General features: G+C 48.5%; 1 protein-coding gene across 1 annotated transcript in view; it reads right to left on the bottom strand.

The window, feature by feature from the left end:
• Positions 1 to 20717, bottom strand: part of ABCA4 (ATP binding cassette subfamily A member 4) — a 141501-nt gene that overhangs the window by 116792 nt on the left and 3992 nt on the right. The window contains exons 2-6 of the mRNA XM_077746118.1: positions 16255 to 16348; positions 15042 to 15183; positions 13057 to 13196; positions 7713 to 7840; positions 3062 to 3259 (exon numbers count right to left, since the gene is read on the bottom strand). Of these exons, the coding sequence (XP_077602244.1) occupies positions 3062 to 3259; positions 7713 to 7840; positions 13057 to 13196; positions 15042 to 15183; positions 16255 to 16348 (702 nt within the window). The remainder of the gene's footprint in view (positions 1 to 3061; positions 3260 to 7712; positions 7841 to 13056; positions 13197 to 15041; positions 15184 to 16254; positions 16349 to 20717) is intronic.

Genomic DNA, 20717 nt, shown 5'->3' with positions numbered 1-20717 from the left:
GGCCCGGCGGCCCGCACACCGGCTTTCGGACACTGCCCCCCTTCCTTTGTTAGTGAGCGCTAACTTGGCACTTAATGAACCCTTATTTGCACACTGACATACACGCGTATGAGAAACAGCTCAGGAGAACAGAAGGCACAGCCTTACCCCGAGCTGTAGCTGAGCGTGGCTGCCCGCCAACCAGCTGCAAAAACAGCCTAGTCCCGGAGAGGCCCCCACCCCTGGCCTCGGAGCAGCCCCGGCTTCCCTGATGCCCCTCTCAGAGGGGCTGAGGGTCTTCCTGGAGCCTTTTGGTGCTGCCTCAGAGTTGTTTTTCTGAAAACACTGTTAGGATGGGTACAGGAGCAATAAAAGCAAAACTCTGGTGTTCGTGCCTGCAATTTCTTATGCGTTTCCTTATTATTATTTTTTTAATGTTGAGCCTCTGTATACATTTGTCAAATGAAGAAGCACATTTCAAGGGCACCAGACAGGGTGTTTGCCTTCTTTGCTTGCACCCCATGCCTCCTGTCTTGGTCTCTTTCCCCACGGAAAGGAGCAGGTGCAAGAAGAATGCAGGTAGGGATCTTCCTGGGGACCCGCTGGGTTTTGTTTGTTTGTTTGTTTGTTTGTTTGTTTTTTCTTTCCCTCCCGGCAGTCTCTGGGGCTATGAACTGTCTTTGTTAAAAGAATGGCAGGGAGGATGGGGTCCACAGCACCCTGGTCTTATGGGTAATCAAACGAAAGTGCTTTGAAATATTAGTGGCATTTGGGGTACTATTATTATGCTTCGTCTACAGAAACTGAGATTATAAATCAAACTCCTGTGTTCTAGGTCAGTGATTCTCAACCTGGGAATCAAACTCCTGTGTTCTAGGTCAGTGATTCTCAACCCAGTTGGACATTGAAATGATCTGGGAGGCTTTTAAAAACACTGAAGGCCCCCTGGGGGTGGGGCCCAGGCATTGGTAATTTTTAAAAATTCCCCAGGGGGTTCCATGTGCAGCCAGGCTGGGAACCACTGCTGCGGTGCCCAAATGTTGTCAGTGTTGGTGTTTCTGACGCCAACTGCTGTGACATGGCCTTTTTGCTTATCTCAGGCTGAGAGTTCAGTGCGGGTGGGAGGGTCACGGCTGGAGTCTTGGCCTCAGCACAGTGCCTAGCCCCTTGAAGGCACCCGGTCGGGTTTGAGTGTGTGAACACAGGTACAGAGGTGGTGAGCAACCGCGCAGGGCAGGTCTCAGGTCAGTGAGGGCGACCAGCCAAAGTTCTCCTCTGGTTTCTGAACTCTAGCACTTGCAGAAGGAAAGTCTTCCTGGTCGTTCTTGTGTGATAAACATTCTGAGGCCAGTGACCTGAGTTTGGATCCAGTTACTAATGGAAAGTTTTGCCCAGGTCCCCTTTATCCTGCTATAGGCTGTTTTCCCACTGTCGGTGGTCATGCCCCAAAGGTACATTTGCCTATACCCAAAGCCAAGGTACTTCAAAAAGAGATGCATGACCCTGCCTTTTTCCTAGTGACCAGAGGACTGCATGGTCCTGGGTGCCCAGGGACCTTTAACACCTCTGCAGGCACACGTACTAGTCCCTAGCTGTGCTGGTGTTCAGCTGTCCAGAATATGGGATCTTTATCACCTTATTCCCTCTTCTGATTCTGAAAGCAAACCAAGGAATGAGTCTAAAGTTGACTTCCTTTTGGAATTTTGGACAGAGAGGTCTGAACCACATGCCTTTTTATTCTCCCTGCAGCATGAGGAGGGCAGAGAGCTTTTCTGGGGTCCCGGGCTCTCAGTGGTGATGGCATCCACAAGTGCCCACCCCTCTTACCACTCTGGAGACCCACCCGATGAGATGAGCCGGGAACATTGTAGAGTAACATTCTAAGGGAGAGTCACACTTAGAAAGGAATGAAGTGTAAACTCTGCCAGAAGCGGAGGGGTCTTGTTTTATTTTGTTTTATTTTTAAAAGCTTTCAGCTTGCTTTTTAAGACAAGCTGAGAGTGGATTTTCTCAGGCTTGAGAGAGCAACCATAAAAAGGCAAAACACAAATTCCTCAACCAAGTCCTCATGATTGACGTATCCTACAACACAGCTTCAGAAATTAAAATGCAGGCACAAGAAAAAACATAATTGGATCCTAGAAACATTTATATATACATAAGCAATATGTGTGTATTATCATATATGTCATCTTCTCTGAAGGATTCTAATTTTGAGTGTTTCTTAACGCATGGCCTATAATGACCTTCACTGGGATCCCCTAAGGTAACAGGGCAGATTCTGAATCTAAGGTAACAGCCCAGATCTCCTGAATCAGTCTCTGGGGGTGGTACTTCAGAACTTGCATCTTTTGCCAGCTGCCCTGATGATTTTCATACACTCTGAAGTGTGAGCACTGCTGTTCTTTACCTCCTTTTTATAATTCCCTCTCATCCTTCTAGCAAAAGAGGAGGTATTATTAAGTCCCAAGAGGTGTGTCTGGGATACAGTTCTGGAACACAGGTTTGATCTAGATGAGGGCTTTCCAAATTTTTGAGACTATGAAGTTTTCTGTTACTCTTTTCTACCCAGAAAAGGCAACCTTTGTGGTCAAGAGCAGACCCAGAGTGTGAAGCTCTCATTTATTGAAATTTATTAAATGCTTTACATATATTTTTTCAGGTATCCTTTCCTAACATTCTATAAAGTATTGTATTTGTTTTATACGTGAGCAATGGGGCCAGAAGCTCAACTATCTTATGAAAAGGTAGGGCAGGGAGTCAAACCAGGCCTTCTTTCCACCAATGCTAGAGGTGGTAGAGAGGAGTTATCCCACATTTGGAGTGAACTCAGACCTGCCACACCACATAACTAATGGTGAACCTAACAGTGATTCCTGGGTGCTTGGGCAACTGCTCTAAGTATATTATCAGTCAAGATTCCTTGGGTCTTTGGAGTCTGGAGCTTCCTCAAGAACTGTCTTGAACACCAGGCTCATGCCCTCCTGACTGTCAATCCATGAGTCCCTGATGACTTGTGACCAGGCCCCACTGTAGCCAGGAATTACCTTCCAAGAGGTAAGTAGCTAAATATCTCCCTTACCACACGGAAGAGCTTGAAGAAGTCCACGTTGGCATACAGGGTGTCTTCCACCCACTGCAGGGTGCCCTGGGAGAGGGAGCACATGGCATCACGCACTGTCTGTGCCCCACGGCGCTGGCTAAAGATTAGGAAGCGCTCCAGGAGAGCCTCGCTGCACGCGATGTCCTTCAGCATCAGGTCCGGGACTCCATGAGCAAACTGCAGGGGAGACCAGAAAGTTGGAAACCTCTCTGGAGGAGAATACCAGCCACCCAAAAGGTGTCCATGTCCTAACCCACAGAACCTGTAAGTACATTATGTCGAAGGGCAAGAGAAATTAGAATTGCAGGTGAAATTAAGGTTCTAGGTAGCTGACTTTAAGGCCAGGATTTTTTGGATTACTAGGTGGACCCAATGGAATCACAGGGGTGTCTTGTTTTGTTTTCACTTTAAACCTAGTAGAAGAAACAATGTCAAAATAATGTGATATGAGAAAGACTTGACTAGCCACTGCTGGCCTCAAAGGTGAAAGGAGGCCACCAGCCAAAGAATGTGGACAAGTCTCTGGAAACTGGAGATGGAATTCCCTCTAGATCCCCCTGGTAAGAAATGAAGCCATGCCAATACCTTTACTTTCAGACTTCTGACCTCTAGAACAAGAACATAATACATTTGTGTTGTTTTAAGCCACTAAGTTTGTGGTGGTTTGTTAGAGCAGCCACAGGAAACTAACATGCTCCCAAGCCTCATTTTATCAGAGAGCCACTTAAAATGTGAGAGATCTGTTCTTAGAATGATGGTAGGGTACCATTAGGACCTACACCCCTGAAGCTGAGAAGCGGGAGTGGCTAGGATACATTTGGAGTGATGGCAAGTAACCAACCCCCTTTCTCCTTTCTCAATACATTTAGCAAACAAAAACAAAAACAAAAAACCTGGATACCTAGTTAAATTTAGATTTCAGATAAACAATGGGCACTTTTTAGTACAAGTATGTCCCAAAGAGTCCAAATGGGACATACTTATGCTAAAAATGTATTTGTTTATCTGAAATTCAAACTAACCTGGATATCCTGTGTTTGATCTGGTGACCTTAACTTCTGTCTAGCCCATAGCCTACAGCTCCTGTGGAGCTCATGGACAGTGACTTTTGGACTCTGGATCACAGTCCCCATGATGGCCTCAGAGACCAAGGAGAGCTCAACATTGCCCAGGGACCCTTGGCCACCCAGTATAGTAACTGGCCTCCTGGAGTCTTGGACTCCTGACACCTAAGTATTGGGAATGGTTTCCGGAGCTTCCCTGGCTTCTGTAGTCTCCCCAAGGCCTCAGATTACACAGTTCTCAGGGAAGGAGAGCAGGACAGGCTCCCCCCTCCATCCCGCCCCACCTCCCACTAAACGAGGCATAGGTCACAGCTGACGCTGGGTTGATGTGGACTCCATCAATCTCAGGGGACTGTAACTGGGTACATGTTCCAACAGAGCCTTTCTGGTTTGCCCATACTCTGCTTCTTATCCCCAGGCAAAATCCCACCCCCAACCCTAATCCTAGCATCTAAAGCATTCTGACGTGGAGGGAATCAATGAGCTCACTTTGTCCAAACCTCTAATATTCCAGGGGAGAAAAGTGATGGAGAAGGGGTTAGGTGACTTGAGAAAATTACACAGCAGGCTAGTGGGAAAGCTGGGATGCCACAGAGGTTCCAGCTCATTCTTTCATTCAGTGACTCATCCACTGAATGCCCTTTCACTGAGTCCTGTTCTCCAGGGACTAGTACAGTTACTGGGGATACAGAGAATAAGGTGAGTTTTCTGCTCTCTAAGGAGTTTACCAGTTAGCTGGAAATGCAGGCATTTAAAGAGCCGTTAAAGTGCGAAGTTGAATGCAGTGCAAGCAGAGCAAGAGGGAGGGTTAAGAATAGCCAGGGCTTACTGAGTGTTTATGTGTGCCAGGCACTGTTCTAAGTGCTTTACATATATTAATTTTTTGACACCCCCCCCCTCCCGTAACAATCAGATATGGTAGGCGCTTTTTACAATGAGGACCCAGAGGCACAGAGCGGTTATTTAACTTGCCTGAGGTCACAGTTAACTGTGCCGCCACGCTGAGATTTGAACCCACGGCTTGTGCTTCATCACTACCTCTTTGCTCTTTGTTGAGTAAGGAAGAGGGAGGGGCAAAGACAAAGTAAGGAAGGTTCATGAATGATTTCATTGGGGAGGCAATGCTTAAGCTGGGCCTTGAAGCAAGTCCAGGAGTTTACAGAGCCGGGTGTGGGAGCGGGGTGAGGGACGAGCCAGACAACTATTCCACTCTCATCGTCTAACAATTTCCTAGATGGAGGGAGACGTGCTTGGATGCCAGGCAGAGAAGACCAGGAGGGGCATGCAGTCCTGATGGTGAAGAACAAAACCCCATGTTTGCTGAGAATGATTAATCGGAGAGCTGTAAGCCACACGTGGCTATTCAAATTTAAAGTTATCACAGGACACCTGGGTGGCTCAGTCAGTTAAGCCTTGGACTTTCAACTCAAGTCATCATCTCACAGAGAGTTTGAACCCTGCATCGGGGCTCTGTGCTGACAGCTCAGAGCCTGGAGCCTGCTTCGGATTCTGTGTCTCTCTCTCTCTCTGCCCCTCCCCCTACTTGTGCTCTGTCCCTCTCTCTCTCTCCCCAAAATAAATAAACATTAAGAAAATAATAATAGAGTTTAAAGTAATCAACATCAAATCACATTTAAAATTCAGTTCCTCAGCTGCACTAGCCCCAACTCAAGTGCCACCAGCCACATGCAGCTAGTGGCTACCATACTGGACAGCACAGAGAGAACGCTGCTCTCCTGGGGGAAAGCTTTGGTACACAGGCTGGCATGGAGGCACACAGGGCTGGATGGAGACTGAGGTAGAGATCAGGAGGCAGGTGTAGCCCGCAACCAGGCTGAGAAGCAGGGAGAACATGGGGGGGCCCAGAGACAGCTGGGACAGCAGGACTGGCTTCCGCAAGCAGATGGGCTCCCTCTTAAGGCCTGACTTGTGCTGATCAGGGAAGGACCAGCTAATCAGAGCAGGCAGCCTAAATAACAGCCCAACCCAGTGACCCTGGCCCCTTCTCCCCACGTGAGAGGCTCAGCTCTGATGCCAGGAGCACAGCAACTGGGGATCCAAATGTCACGCCAGTGAGGAACTGGAGAGAAATTCCCCCTAAATTCCTGTGCTTATCTCCATCTCCCTTTTATTACCAACTGGAAGTCATCACAGGCATTTCCAGGACTTGAGTTTTATGAGCTAAGAGAAAGTAAAGGGGAGAATGAGCCATCGATGCTGCAGCCACCACTCCCCCTGGGGGGGGTGGGGGGACGGGGCGAGGGGAGAGCAGAGCAGGGCTGCCAGGCCTATTTCAAGGGCCAAGGCCTGGGCGCTATGGGCACTGCGCTCCAAGGGCCCTGACAGAGTGCCTCAGGGCTTACCCTCTGTTCCCCTCAGGTAGTTTCAGGAAAAACCTCGGGAGCTGAGAAGCCAGAGAAGCAGGTATGGGCTTCTTCACTGCTGTGCAGGAATCAGCCTGAAAACCCCTTTCGACAGAGCCAGCCCTGCCCAGGCGGGTGGGGGCCCCCTTCCTCCTCCGGGCTCAGACCTTTATCTCAGGATGGACACTGGCCCTGCAATTCTCTGTTTATGTCTGTCATCCCTGGAGTCTGGAGGAGGTGCAGACCTGGCCAGGAGAGGCGGGAGGGGCGTCTGCGCTATGGGACCACTCACTGCTTATCTTACATTCTCACTGTGTTCATCACGCCGGAACCTGCATGCCCAGGATGCTGGCCAGGAGCCTGTGCGGCCCAGGCTTTCACAGATGAGAAAGTCCTGTGGCAGCGGCAAACACACTCTGAATGCGTACAGGAGATTATGAAGATGCAGGAAATCGATTCTGGGGGGCTTAGGTCAGAATGTGCAATGTGGATTGCCTGGCACTGAGAAGAAAATGTGCAGGAAATCAGAAGTCTGCGACCCGGGCAGGTCAGCTCAGCACACTCAGACACTGCATGCGCGGCCTGTTTCTCACGCCGAACTCTCCCCTTCCAGTTAGTTCCATGGCTCCCTTCTGTTCAGGCAAGTCTGCTCAGATACCACCTCGGCCGAAGGGCCTTCCCTGACCATCTCATTTCAGTTGGCCCCCATCCCATGCCTCCTAGCCCCTCCCTAGCTCCCAACCCTGCCATGTTTTCCTCACAGCACCTACCATGACCTAGAAATGCTTATTTAATTGTTACTGTTGTTCCCACTGGAATGTAAGCTCCCAGAGTCGGGGGCTCGTCTGTGTTGTTCACACTGGAGTCTGGTACCTAAAATGTCCCTAAATATTTGATGACTACATGAATAAACCCCAGTTTCCTCAACTACGAGAGGAGTCTGAGCTACGTGATCTCTAAGGTTCTTTCCAGCTATAAAAATCTGAGCTGTTTGAAGTGTTTCCAGGATTTGGGCTGCTTCAGAATCCTATGATGGGAAGGCCCATTATCTCAAGTGACGCCCAGGTATTTTTCTGAATATTTGGAACAAATCATGGAGTCTGAATGTGAAAGCAAGAAATAAAAATAATGCAAGGTCTCCCCTGTTTTTTTTCAGACTCAGGGCTCACCTTTCCCCTCCAGGGACCAGTGACATCCACCTACCTGCTCAGGACGAACTTGGGAGTTGACCAGAAGGTAGACAACTGAGTCAGACAGGCCAATGTTTTTCACGAGAAATAGCGTCAGTGTTTCTTCATCTTTTAGGACATCCCGAATTCGTATCCCTCTTCCTGCATATGAATGAAAGAACAGGGTGATGAAAGGGGAAGGAGTCAAAAAAGGAAAAACATGTAGAACTGATTGGAAACATTTCTTTTTTTTTTTTTAAATGTTTTTTTTTTTTATATTTCTAGGAGACAGAGAGAGAGACAGTGTGAGCAGGGGAGGGTCAGAGAGAGAGGGAGTCACAGACTGAAACAGGCTCCAGGCTCTGAGCTGGCAGTCAGCACAGAGCCCGACGCGGGGCTTGAACCCATGAACTGTGAGATCATGACCTAAGCGAAAGTCGGACGCTTAACCAACTAAGCCACCCAGGCGCCCCAGATTGGAAACATTTCTAATTGGCTCTCAGCAGAAGGCTCTGTTCTTGGGTTCCCTGGGAGCTTGGAGATCAGGGCTCCTGCCTGTAGGCTATCACCAACACAGTCACAGCATTTACTGCTGAGGCAGCCGGCAAAACTTAGTGAGAAGTCACAGAAGGTGGAAAAAGTTAGCTCAGGGCAAGGGAGGGGTCATCAGATGCCTGGTGGAGTTGATCTAGAACAGTGACTCTCAACCTGATGGGGGTGAGGAGCTGAAGTGGGGCAATTTTGTCGCCCCTGGGAATATTTGGCAACGTCTGGAGACATTTTTGTCTGGGGAGGTGCTATTGGGTAGAGGCCAGGGATGCTGGTAACATTCCACAGTGGACAGGATAGCCTCCCTCCTCACTATAAACCGAGGAATTATCTGTCCAAAATGTCATTAGTGTTAAGGTTGAAAACACCTACTCTAGGGTCAGAGGATATAGGGTATACATGCTGTGTCTACACTGTGTTGTCACGGGGTAGAGGACCCTTCTTGGCATTTCTGCCCATCTCAGCTAAGGCTCTCAGCTCAGGGGGTTGACATGGCCAAGGAGAGATAGGGCTTTTTGAGGTAAGAAAAGCTTCAAGTGGGAAAGAGGAGATGGCCGATAGCCTAGGCTTGTCATTTCATGTCTTGATCGGGCCCAGTCACATTCTCTCTGCTTTCAGTCAAAACATATTAGAAGCAGAATTTTTTTTTAATCAGGAGGCATAAAGGACTCCTAATAGTTAAGGTGACCCTGCAGCAAGTGATTGAACCCTTGTGTCTGTATTTCTCACCGCCTCACAGGGTTATTGTGGGGGTGACTCCGGTTAACCACTGCTAAGTGGTTAACTCCCAGGCCTGGAAACAGCAAGCTCTCGATAAACGCTTGTCCTGAATGCATTGCTATTACACCTCCTAGAGGATTCACACCCAGTACCCACTTCCACTGCCTGTTTCTGGGGCCGACATTCAGCCTCAAGCGGGCCACTGCCACAGTTTGTGAGGCCCTGGCTTACAAAGAAGGCTATCGGCCCAGATATTTATGAAATCATTTCAACATCAAGGGAAAGCATCTGTGTTATGTGAAAATGCCTCTGTCTACATCCCAGCTCCCCCGGGAGCCTGGTTGATGACTTATCTCTTAGTTCTTCTTTAACTAACTTTAATTATCAAACGCCCCTGCTCCTTCCTGGTCCTAACACCACAGCACCCCATCCTCTCTCCCCCACATTCTCTCCTCACCAGGTGGCGTAGCTGCCTACCCTGCTGAGTGCTTGACGGCCTTCCCTTCTGTTTTCCTGCACGGCTCATCCAGATTGAGGTTGATGCTAATTTCTTCTTAAAAGAGGATGGGTCAACCCCACGGGCCTGCCCACGCAACTAGGTCCAGGGCACCTGGCCCCGAGATTCCCCGCCACAGCAGCCTTTCAGAACTGTGCCACCAGGGAGCCCAGGCTCCCCACCTTCCTCAGAGGGAAAGCCCAAAGGCTTCAGGGCAACTGGAATACAAGAGGGAACCTAGGATCAGGAGGAGTCTGAAAGGTGCTGCTCTGTTTTATTCTGCCTTTCCCTTTCCCTAATAGCGAAAGTCATGTCATCTTCCAAACTCCGCTTCCTTTCTTCCTTCCCGTGATCCCCACCTCAGTTGTTCTTCTTTCTCCCAGTCACTTCTTCATCTATAGCATTATGTTATAGACTGGCCTCAGTGACACCCCCAACACACACACACACACACACACACACACACACACACAGTCTCTGGAGAGTAGAGGACTATAGACCCTGCTTTCATTATACCCCTCATCATGCCTAGCAAAGCTGGGCACACAGACGTAAGCCCTTGAAGTCACCTCTCTCTGACACCCAGCACAAGAGCCTGACAGGGAATTTGGACCTCAATAAATGCCTGTGGAGTGACAGGAGGCACCCAATAAATACCTGTTGTCGTGACCTGAGAGTCGGGATCCCATCTGACTGTTTATCAATTCGTTATTCTTTAACTCACTCACCTGACCTTACATACAAATATCTTGCTTGGAGAGGGGAGCCATCCCCCCTTCCCCACCCCCCCCGGTGACCGGGCTGCTGTGGCCGCAGGGAGAAGGGGCAGGAGTGTGCTGGTTCCACACACCTGCAGAGGGGTGGGGGCCACCCTGTAGGGAGAGTGTGGGGCCCAAAATGTTAAGAGGTGGCTGATACCAGACAGAAGCTCTCCCAGACTCCCGAGGGAGAAATGTGAACTGGGGGCCTGGGGAAAGAAAAATAAATTTTGCTTAAAATGTGGTTCTTCTTGTTCTCTTCCCTGGGAAGGGACTGAGGGGAGCTGAGCGCTGGGGTGGGAGAGAAGCAAGGAGAATGTGTAGGGCTCATGGGAAGGAGGTGTTTGAAGATGATTGAGAGACCACAGAGCTTGCTTGGGGGTGAGAGGGGAGGGGGCTTCAGGTCTGGTGTTTCACCATTAATCCTCCCCTGCTGAGAATGCTGCACTACAGGTTTGCTAGGAAAAGAAAAAGCTGCCTGGGTCAACCACCAGCATACTTTCCCAGGTGACTGGGAACTGACAGGCAAAAGCACATACCGACGACAGCCGCCCACCTCGCCTGCAAAGGCTTTACCCTCCAACGGGGCTTTGGGTTGAAGATTCAGTGTTCACAGTGAGCAACGTCCCCAGCTGACCCTAGAATGGACCCTAACATAGTCTGTGTGCTGATGGTGGACCCCAGTCCCTGGCCTGGAATTCCTTCAGAGACTTTGGGGATGGTCCCCGGTCCCGTCTCATGGCCACCAAGGTCAGGGGTTCTGTGAAATCTTTGTTCCCAGCCCCCAAATTCCTTTGGGCAGCCTTCCTGACCCTGTCTCCCCAGACCTCCGAAACTGCTCTCATTTAGAGAATTTCCCCCACAGCCTGGAGGCCTGCAGTAGGAACCACCCATACGCCAACTGAGAAGTAGTCCCGTGTTGGGGTTAGGAAGTCGTGACTTTGGTTCTCGTACCCACACTGTAAAGACCACAGAGAAACTGTGGTTTGAAATGACTCCCTTCACATTTCCTCCCAGCGGGATTCCATCTGACGATCAGAGACCAAAATGAAATGTCTGCCTCCTTCTAGATCCCACTGGATGAATGGGGTAGACAATCACTCCAGAGGTCGGACAGCCCATGTTCTCATCTGCTTCTTTAATCCTGGAAAAAGGTGTTTTCTGGTTGCTGCCTCTCCCTCCTTTTTTACTTACTATTAAGATGTTGATTTTGCTCATGCCTTACTTAGCATGAGCTAAGTAAACTCTTCCATCCGGGGCAGCAAAGAAGGTATTGTTTGTAATCTGGTTTGTAGAAAGTTACTACACAAAGAACGGGTGCTGCTATTTTTGAAAGAAATAAAATGTAATGAAGTAATCTTACCAAGCCAACTGAATGTGCACCTGTCTTCCGTTGCTCCAATAGGCAGAGAAGGGAGAGGGTTGGCCAGGTGGGAGAGTCCTCCTAAGAGAACTTTCCCCTCCTGACTGTTTTGGAAGGCCCTGGCTTTCCTCCATCATCTTCCCCAAGGTGTGGTCACTGTTCTTTCAGTCCTGGGAGCCCTTGGGATGAGCACCCACTTTGACTCATGTCAAGCTGCATGGGTGAGGTGCCCCAGAGGCCTGATATGTACCGTTCCCCCACTTGTCTTGTTTGGAACCCTGAATAGGAGCTATTCTATCCAACCCCTCCTATCCCCTCGGTAGATCCTGTAAGGTCATCCCAAGAGTCACGGCCCCCCATCCCTATCCCAGGAATGTAGGATGATCGAGCATCTCCAAACCTCTTCCTTCCCAGCCTCTGAGCCACATCCCTTAGCAGTCTTCCCACAGCCTTGTCTCCACCTGCAGGACTGTAAGGACTAGATTTCCGGAAGGACTTGCTCCCTCCCTGATGCTCATTTGCCCTCCTGGGGGCACATGAGAGAGGGAAGAGCGTTCCAGCTGGTGCCCAGGCCTCTGGCACCTCGCTGTCCAGCCCTCACTGTTCCTGAGCCCAAGTGGCTCTCCTACCCTGATGCCCAGCTCTGCTATCTGCCTGCGCCAGCTCAGTGGCTCGACAGCTTGGCCTCTCTTTCCCTCAACCTCCCCGCCACCTAAGCCTTTGCCTCTGCTCTGCTTCACTCACCATGGCCACAGGGGCTCCAATGCTCCTACCTGCTGTGGAATTTCTGAACCCACATAGCTCACTCATTGATCACAGTCACCAAGCCTTCCATCCTGCTCAGTTCCCCAGTCCTTAAACAGGATCATGGAACTTCAGGAGACCTCTATTCCCTTGTCACCCATTCCCCCAGGCCATGTCAGCACTTCTGGCATCCCACCCGTCCTTATGCAGCCTGGACCCGATGCATGTCTTCCAGTCACTGCCCTCAGCNACCCAGCTCTGCACCTGCTCTGCCTCAGGGCCTGGGATTCTGAATATCCCTGGAAGAAATGGAATGATCATATATATTTATGCCACAATAAACATATGTGCTCTGACCTTGCTGGCCCCTTACTTGGCATTACTTCTGCATGTTTTTGGCTAGCTTGCTCTCTAGTGCTCTATGGAAACAGTTCCACACCTTTCCTTTTACCTCTTTCCTCCTGCTTCCAGACCTAATCTAGCCTCATACTTCCCAGAGTACAACCTCACTCAGCATTTTCCTTGCTGTCTTTAGACTTACCTGGAATGAGAACTTTCCTGCCCTCTTCAATTTCCTAACTTCTAAGCTGATGGAAAGAGGAGTCCTCCCCAAGTGCCACCTCTAGATCCATTCCTTCCTGCCTCCTCTAGGACCTTTTCCCATCAAATCTCCCTGCTCTTTCCTGCACCTTTGGTCTCTCTGATGGGTGAGGCAAGTGATGGTTGAGAACACGTAAGACCAGCATACCTGCAACTCTCTCAGGGTGAGTCCGGAGGGTGTCCATGAGTTGGGAAAAGATTTGAAGTTCTTTCCAAACATGGCCAAGGTGCTGGCTCTCTGGTGCATCCATGAGGAGTTCTTGAAAATCTCGAAATACCCTCGACAAGCTGTAAGAAAGAAAAGCTTCATCAGGAAAGATATTATTGTCACTTTCATAACAATAATAACACTTCTTGTCATTATTTAAGATGCTACATGCTTGACCGAGTACCTGCATTATGTGTCCTTATCATACTGCTAAGGCCAAAGGAGAAAAGGACATTTTAACTTTGTTGTACGTGTGAGCGAATAGACAGGGCTGGTGAGCAATTTGTTTGGTTTTCTAGTTCTGGCAGGGCTGGGTCACCTCTCAACCTTGTGCTCTGTGAGTCTTCTGTCCAGAGAAGCCTTAAGCATAATGGCATTAGAAGACATTACTGGAAGTTCTTTCCAACCATTGCCACTTTTCTGAGACTTGCCCTTCCAGCCATTCAGAGGCATGCTAAATCTACAAGTTCCTCCTTGTATGTGCACATGCACACACACACACCCTCTGCCATGGCTAACTGGACAAGGAAATAAGGCTGAACCAATCAGCTATGCTCCCAGGAATTTGAATGGTATTCAAAGATGCTCTTACTATTGGGCAGGGCAAGGTGCTCTGAACTAGACAACCAGGACTAGCCTGGACTCTGAGAGCAGGGACATTGGTCCATGGAGAGAGGTGATGCCCAGGGAGGGACAGAGGCTGAACCCTGTAAGCCCAGACAGCAGAGAGCCGGTCCCCAGACATCCAGTTCTGGTCCTGAGGCCTGCTTGGCTTCCCTTGGATTTGCAAGAAGGTCTAGTGTCCAAATCATATATTTCCCTCTAGAGCTATAGCTTCTTTGAATGGGTTTCTGTGCCTTGCAAACAAATAAGCCAATATTTCGCCTGTAACGAGTATGTGAAACATGAAACCCATATTTCCTGGTTCAAATGCCAAGTACAGCTGGAGTCTGAAGCCCTCCTTCCCCAACTTCCACAGGTGATAGACACCACTAGTGCCAGTCCCACCAAAGCCCCATCTAGCCTCCACTGAGGTATCTCCAAGGCCCCCCTGATCCCACCATGTAACTCCATGGAATCTCTATGGATGAGTAGGTGTTTCTTCTCATGCACCTCAGAGAGGCTCAAGCTGAAGTTGTAGATTGCAAGTTACAGTCTCCAGTGTTTGCAACCACATGAGCCCAGCTAAAATGTCACCTCCCTGACATTCTTAGGAAAACAGATGTTCCCTCTTCTATCTTCCTGTATTCCAGGGATTAGCGAACAGATACATATTACAGGCTTACAGGTCATAAGTCTCTATCACAACTACTCTGCTCTGCCATTGCAGGGCAAAAGCAGCCATAGTTTGTTCCCAATGGGGACGGCCACTTTTGAGCATTGGGCTGACTTACCAAGTGCTCCTTTTCTTGAGTCAAAATACAGGTTTGTCCTAGAGGAATTTTATCCACAGCCCCTCTAAGGAGAAAACTGGAGTAACCAAATATCTGTTTCCATCTGACCTGTGTTATACAAGTATAGTGAAGCCCACTTCCCAACAACTCCTTATTGGTGTCCCTCGGATGTAAGCTGAAGATCTGCTCAGTGGGTAAAGGACAATGCTGTGAGCATCCCTGAGCCTCTGTCTATAGGACATGCTTACATCATGTTCTCCCACCTCCTGCTCTGAAAGGGAATTCCAAAGGTAGATTCTCTTCCTATGGGATATGACTTGAAATTAGACCCCAGAGGAGAGGTCATTAACCTGGAGTCCACAGCTCCCCACAAATCATATGCACAATGTAATATTTTATGTGTGTGCCCATCTTGGGGGCAGAGGAGCCATCAGTTTTCATCGGCTTCTCAGAAGGGTCTTTAGCCCCTCAGTTTAAGAATCAGTGCTCTCAAGCCACATAGCCCAAGATCTGGGAAATCTCGCCACTTACATGGAGTTGTTATAGTTTGACACGATTCCAGGAGATTCTCCCGGGGTGGGACTTTGAAAACAAGGATTGTTCACATTGCAGAACATCCCCTGGAGCCACGGCAACATTCCTGCTGAGGGCATCGCCTTGTTGGGAAAATGGCCTTGAAGACAGGAAATGAAGAAAAGGAGTTACTCTTGGAAACCACGTGGGATCTTGGTTCTAGCTGCTGGGGCCTCTGCAGGAGGAATCCCGGCCCCTCTGGTGTTTTCTTTCATTCATCAACATTTAAGAAGCAGGAGCCTCTAATACAAGCCAGGCCCTGTGCTTAGTGCCAGAGACAGAGTCTCTCCTCTCAAGTGCCCAGTGTAGTGGGGAGACAGACAAATGTTCTAGTAGAGGCACAGAGGGAAGTGCGGAGGGGAACAGAGGAGGGACGGTGGAGATGTTAACTCAAGATGGGTCCACAATGTTGCTGACCCTTTAGGAGGAGAGGAGGTTCATCTATTCCTTATGTTCTTATGAGCACCATGCACCCAGGCACGGAAGAAGGTTGCAGGTTATGGGCTCCTTGGGGTCGGGGGTGGGGGAGCAAGGTAAAGAAGCAAGAGTTTGATGGACAGGAAACTGACCTAGAACTTGGGGCTTAAAACTCATGAACAATGGAGTAAAAAATACAAGAATAGGGGACTGAGAAGCTCTGGATTACTCCTGAGGTCTGTACATCAGCTGCTTGGATGGAAAAGATGTCATCCTGGCTAGAAACCAGGACACAGTATAAAAGAGGCACTCACAGGCTCATTCCATGTCCCAGGATACCTCTGGGATCCAAGAAATAATATATGACTACATGTGGCTGTACAGTATCCTTTCTCATTTTTCTCTAGCACCATATATAACATATCCCTAGATTGGTCTCCAAAATAAGTTCACTTATCATCTGCTTTTAAAACCAGTAAGAGTTTAGATATTGAAAAACAAAAAAAGAACCAACAGAAACAAAAACTAATTTCACAGTTCTTCAGTAACCACATACAAGTATTTGCAAAGACGTAGGATTAAAAAATTAGTTTGTGTAATGCTCATGAATCTCTTGTTTTTTTTTTGCACCATAGGCATGAAATGATAACAAGATCCAATCCTGGCACCTTTAGTTCCCAAGGCTTTCCTAAATGAAAGGATTGGACTTCCAGGCTGGCCAGGACTCTCCCCACCCCCTTTTCCTTATGCTTACATTCATGTTGGCTGTAGAGTGGGTTGACATTCCTTAACCAGATCAAGAGCAGAAATAAAGATAAAGGCCATACAAGTTCCACCACAAAGCGAATCTGGAAAAACAAAACAAAGAGAAGAAAGAGTGATGCTAAGAGATAACAGGAAACACACCCAGATCAGACACACAACTCAGCACCTATCCGTGCAATAGGGTTTGGTTGTGGTATTATTTCCTAAAGGACTTCCTCCCTTTATCCCGTCTCCCTCACTACCTCTATCCACTACTCTATATTAGACTAATAAGACTTTTTGTCCATCTGAGTTCTACTCTGCCTCTATTTTAGGAAACTCCATTAACAAAAGTTTTCAGCAAGGACCAAGACGTGTGCTTCAGTACTTTTCAGTTGTCGTTGTGCACGTGAATACAGATTTTGTTCTGTAGGGGCGCACCAGGAACTCACATGTTCAACAAGCCCCCAGGTAATACTAATGCTTCAGGTAGTAAAGATCTCATTATAACCTCTAATTCTGCAGATGAGGAAACAGAGGCCCAGGGAGGGCAGGTGACCTCTGTAGTGTCAGAATAGCAGTGACAACATCTGAACCGGAATCCAGCCTCCTATCTCCAGGATCAGTGCTCTTTCTGCCCCTCTCCACTTCTCTGCCTTCTAGTGCACACTAGACCTTCCATATATCGTCACTGAACGACCTTGCATATGGGGTCACTGAATGAGTGACCGATGACTCTGAAGTACTGTGATCCATAGCAAACTCAATAAAAAACTGCATTTACTGACATCTTTCCTTTCACAATTTCTTGTTGCTTAAAGGAAGAAAGGCAGGGCATACTGTGGTGAGTTTTTACAGTTTCAGCAGATGCTGCTGATAACAACATATGGTTGAAAGCCACTACTAAAATACAGGTTCAATTAAAGTTTAAGGATTTGACTCCAAAGGAAGAAGCAATTGGTTGTTGCAGCCATATTCTGTGGCATGCACAGGATGACGAGGGTTGCTGGTGTGGGGTTGTGGTCAGGAGGAAGAGGAGGGGGCATGTGAATTGGGGAAATGGAACAGTAATTCTATCCAACTCCCACTCCAGAGATCTTAGGAAGGAAACTCCTAAGATCAGAAAGAGAACTTTTGCTGATGGCTAAGAATAGAGACTTAAGTATATATAGATCAGCTAGGGGTCATTTGCATGGTCTTTGACCCTTTGTCATTCCTTTCTTTTTTTTTTAAGTTTATTTATTTTGAGAGAGAGCACTGAGAGAGCAAGAAAGAGCAGGGGAGGGGCATAGAGAGAATCCCAAGCAGCCTCCCCACTGGCAGCATGTGGAGCCCAACTCAGAGCTCAAACTCACGAAACACGAGATCATGACCTGAGCTGAAACCAAGAGTTGGACACTTAACCAACTGAGTCACCCAGGTGCCCTGACCCTTTGCCATTCCTTTCAAAGAAATGTACTTAAATGCCCAGCAAAGTGACAGACACCATAGCAGGTACTCAGTAAATATTCCTTTTCTGCTAGTATAATATGCTGGCTATGGAATTATTGCAAATTGTAACATAAATCAGTGTAGGGAAAAGGTAATGCATTGAAGCAAAAACAAAAAATGTATAGGGCAGGAGGTTGCAGGTGGAACTTATTTTTTTTAAGTTTATTTTGAGAAAGAGGGTGCACTTGGGTGTGCATTGGTGAACAGTGCAGGAAGGAAGGGAGGCAGAGAGAGAATCCCAAGCAGCCTCCATGTTCTGCTCAGAGCACAGAGGCCGACTCGGGGTTATATTGCATGAACCACGAGATCATGACCTGAACCAAAATCAAGAGTTGGATGCTCAACCAATTGAAGCACTGAGGCGCCCTGCAGTTATAACTTTTTGCTCAATGTATTATTTAAAATATGTCTTGGGAAGATATGTTAGGGGAAACACACCAAAATATTATTATATATGATATGGCTTTTCCTTCAGACACTCACTTTTCAGGGCTCCCCCTACACATTCTCCTACAAGATGGCAAAGCATCAATATTGGCCAATTCCCATCCATTGTTACAAAGACTGACACTGAGCACGTTGGATAACCATTGGAATGTTGGCAGATCCCCCAGGGCAAGCTGACCAAAGGAGGAGGAGGGGCTGAGCCTCTTACCACCCCCCACCACCACCGACCCTATCTCACTGTTAACACCCTCCCCTTACTAGCCCAGCACAGCTGTTCCCACAGCACCCTGCACTTCCCTTACCACTCACTGTAAATCAGGGTCCTTACTCCTTCATGGAAATGGAACCCTCACTGGTTGTGAGCTTCCTAAGGGCAGAGGCGGTGTCCATCTTTGTCACTACTGTGATTCTAGTACCCAACCCAGGACCAGCTCCATAACAGGTGCCCCATGAGTGTGGGATGAATGAACCTTTGTCGAGACTGGTCTAGGAGGCTCCTGGGGAAGCTGGAGGTGACCCAGAGGCTCAGGTCACCAACACTTTGCAGATTTAGCAAACGGCACCCCCAGAGGCATGTTCTGTACCCTGGCTCTGTGCCTTCTATCCTCGGTCCTTCTGTCAATGAGTAAGATCAGGAAGCAGGTCTGGCAAGATAACAATGTGAGCGACAGGTACAAGCAATGAAACTGGAAGTTGCTCCTGGTGTCTTCACCAAGGAAGCGAGACAACCAGTCCAGATTCCACACACCTGATTCTTCCCCTTAAGACAATTACTTGCAACCTTGGCTTTTGGCCAAGTCAGTCAACTTCCTCCCACGTAGCACTGTCTCTCCGGAGTAGTCTGGTATGTTAGACATTTGGGAATGGGAAGATCTGGGTTAAGAATCATTTTGGGGCATGTTTCACCACCGAATCTCAGTTTTCTCAACTGTGAAATGAGACTGTTTTGTCCTTCAGTGTACACTACGGGTTAAGTGTGTCAGTACTGAGGTTTTTTATCCAGCTCTGCTCCCTATTAGCTGTATGATCTTGGGTAACCCATTCAATCTCTCCATGTGTCAGGACTTCATCTGTAAAATGGGGTGTGTGTGATAAGGATCTCCCCCCCCCCAGAGGATGAAATGAATGTGAAACACCTAGAGCAGAATTGGGCACAAGGTAACATTCAATAAACACAAGTCATTTGTTATTGATCCTCACTTTCACTGAGATCACAGGGACACTGTGGGTCACAGCACACTGTAAAGGCTAAAACAGCAAGGAGATCTCGTTAAAATGACCTGGGAGCTCTTAGGTCTGCCCTGCACTCACATTCATGTTCCCTCCCCTTCTCCCTTTCTGGATTCAGAACTGCTCATTTGCTGGTTTGGAAACACGGGGCTTCCTGAGATACTGACCACGCACTGTCCCCTGCTCCATCTCTCACAGGGGCTTGCACTGGGGGAGGAATGGGCCAGCCTAGCTTACCCATCCATGGATAAAATTCCCAAACCCAAGCTAGCACACCCCCCGCCCCCCAGTGTTCGTCACATACTCTCTCCTCACTCACCGCTTCTTGTATTTTTGAAGTATCTGGTCTTTGCAAGGTACTGTGATTTGAACCTCCCACCAAGTGGGGGACCAGATGAGATTTCTCCTTTTCTGCCTTCATTCTTTGCCTGGCCTAGGACCCTGTGGCTTTGCAGGTGTTCCTCTCCACCACCTCTCTGAGTTGGGGTGGCTGTTGCCTGCCCCTCTCTTGACCACCTTCTTTGAAGGCAGTTCCCAGGTTGCTGCCTGCTGGAGTCAGGTGGGGAGCTCAGGCCAGGCCCCACATCAATGACACCGGTTTTGCGGTGTGGGACATCAGGTTGGTTTTTGTTTGTTTTTAACACTTCTCAGGTAATTCCGATCATGCAGCTGGGGCTGAGAACCACCGGCATAGGTAGTGCTTGGTAAGTGAAAAATGTCTGTTGAGAGGTCAGTGTTATTGTTCTAACTCTGCGAGGTTTGTCTCGGAGGGGCCGCATTTCACACTGCCTCCTGCACAAAGACCACCAGCAATTCTTTTCCAGCCGGGCAGGTCCTCACAACAACCTCTCCCCCCGGCCCCCGCCCCAGTCATGCTCAGCATCCCCACCCCGAAGCGGCACCCTTGTCCTTGATGCTCAACTGTGCGCAGGCATACCCCAGGGAGAAATTCCACAGCGTAATTAAAAACATGTTTTGAGGGCGGTTCTGACTCCCCCCACCCTTTCCCTTTAAACATGTCTGTAACTTTAATTAAGCCCAGCCAAGGCTCAGAAGGGGCCGGTGGAAATTTTTTTTTTCCAAACTGGTATTTCCTTGTTCTCTCTCTCTCTCTCTCTCTTTTTGCTTCCCCTCCCCCTCTCTTTATAGCTCAGTCTACATGAGGGAGGAGGGGTTGCAAGGAAGGGCAGAGTTGTGCTTGTTGTTTTAAATCTCCGCCAGCTAGATTTCCTTCCCTCCTAGTCTGTTTCCAATTTAAAGGTGGGTAGCCAAGGCTTGAAATGAGCTGCTTGATCTCCCTTCTGC

This window comes from Crocuta crocuta, unplaced genomic scaffold (genome assembly GCF_008692635.1).
Source record: "Crocuta crocuta isolate KB4526 unplaced genomic scaffold, BGI_CrCroc_1.0 scaffold48, whole genome shotgun sequence".
NCBI lineage: Eukaryota > Metazoa > Chordata > Mammalia > Carnivora > Hyaenidae > Crocuta > Crocuta crocuta.
This window is presented reverse-complemented; position numbering and strand designations above follow the sequence as displayed.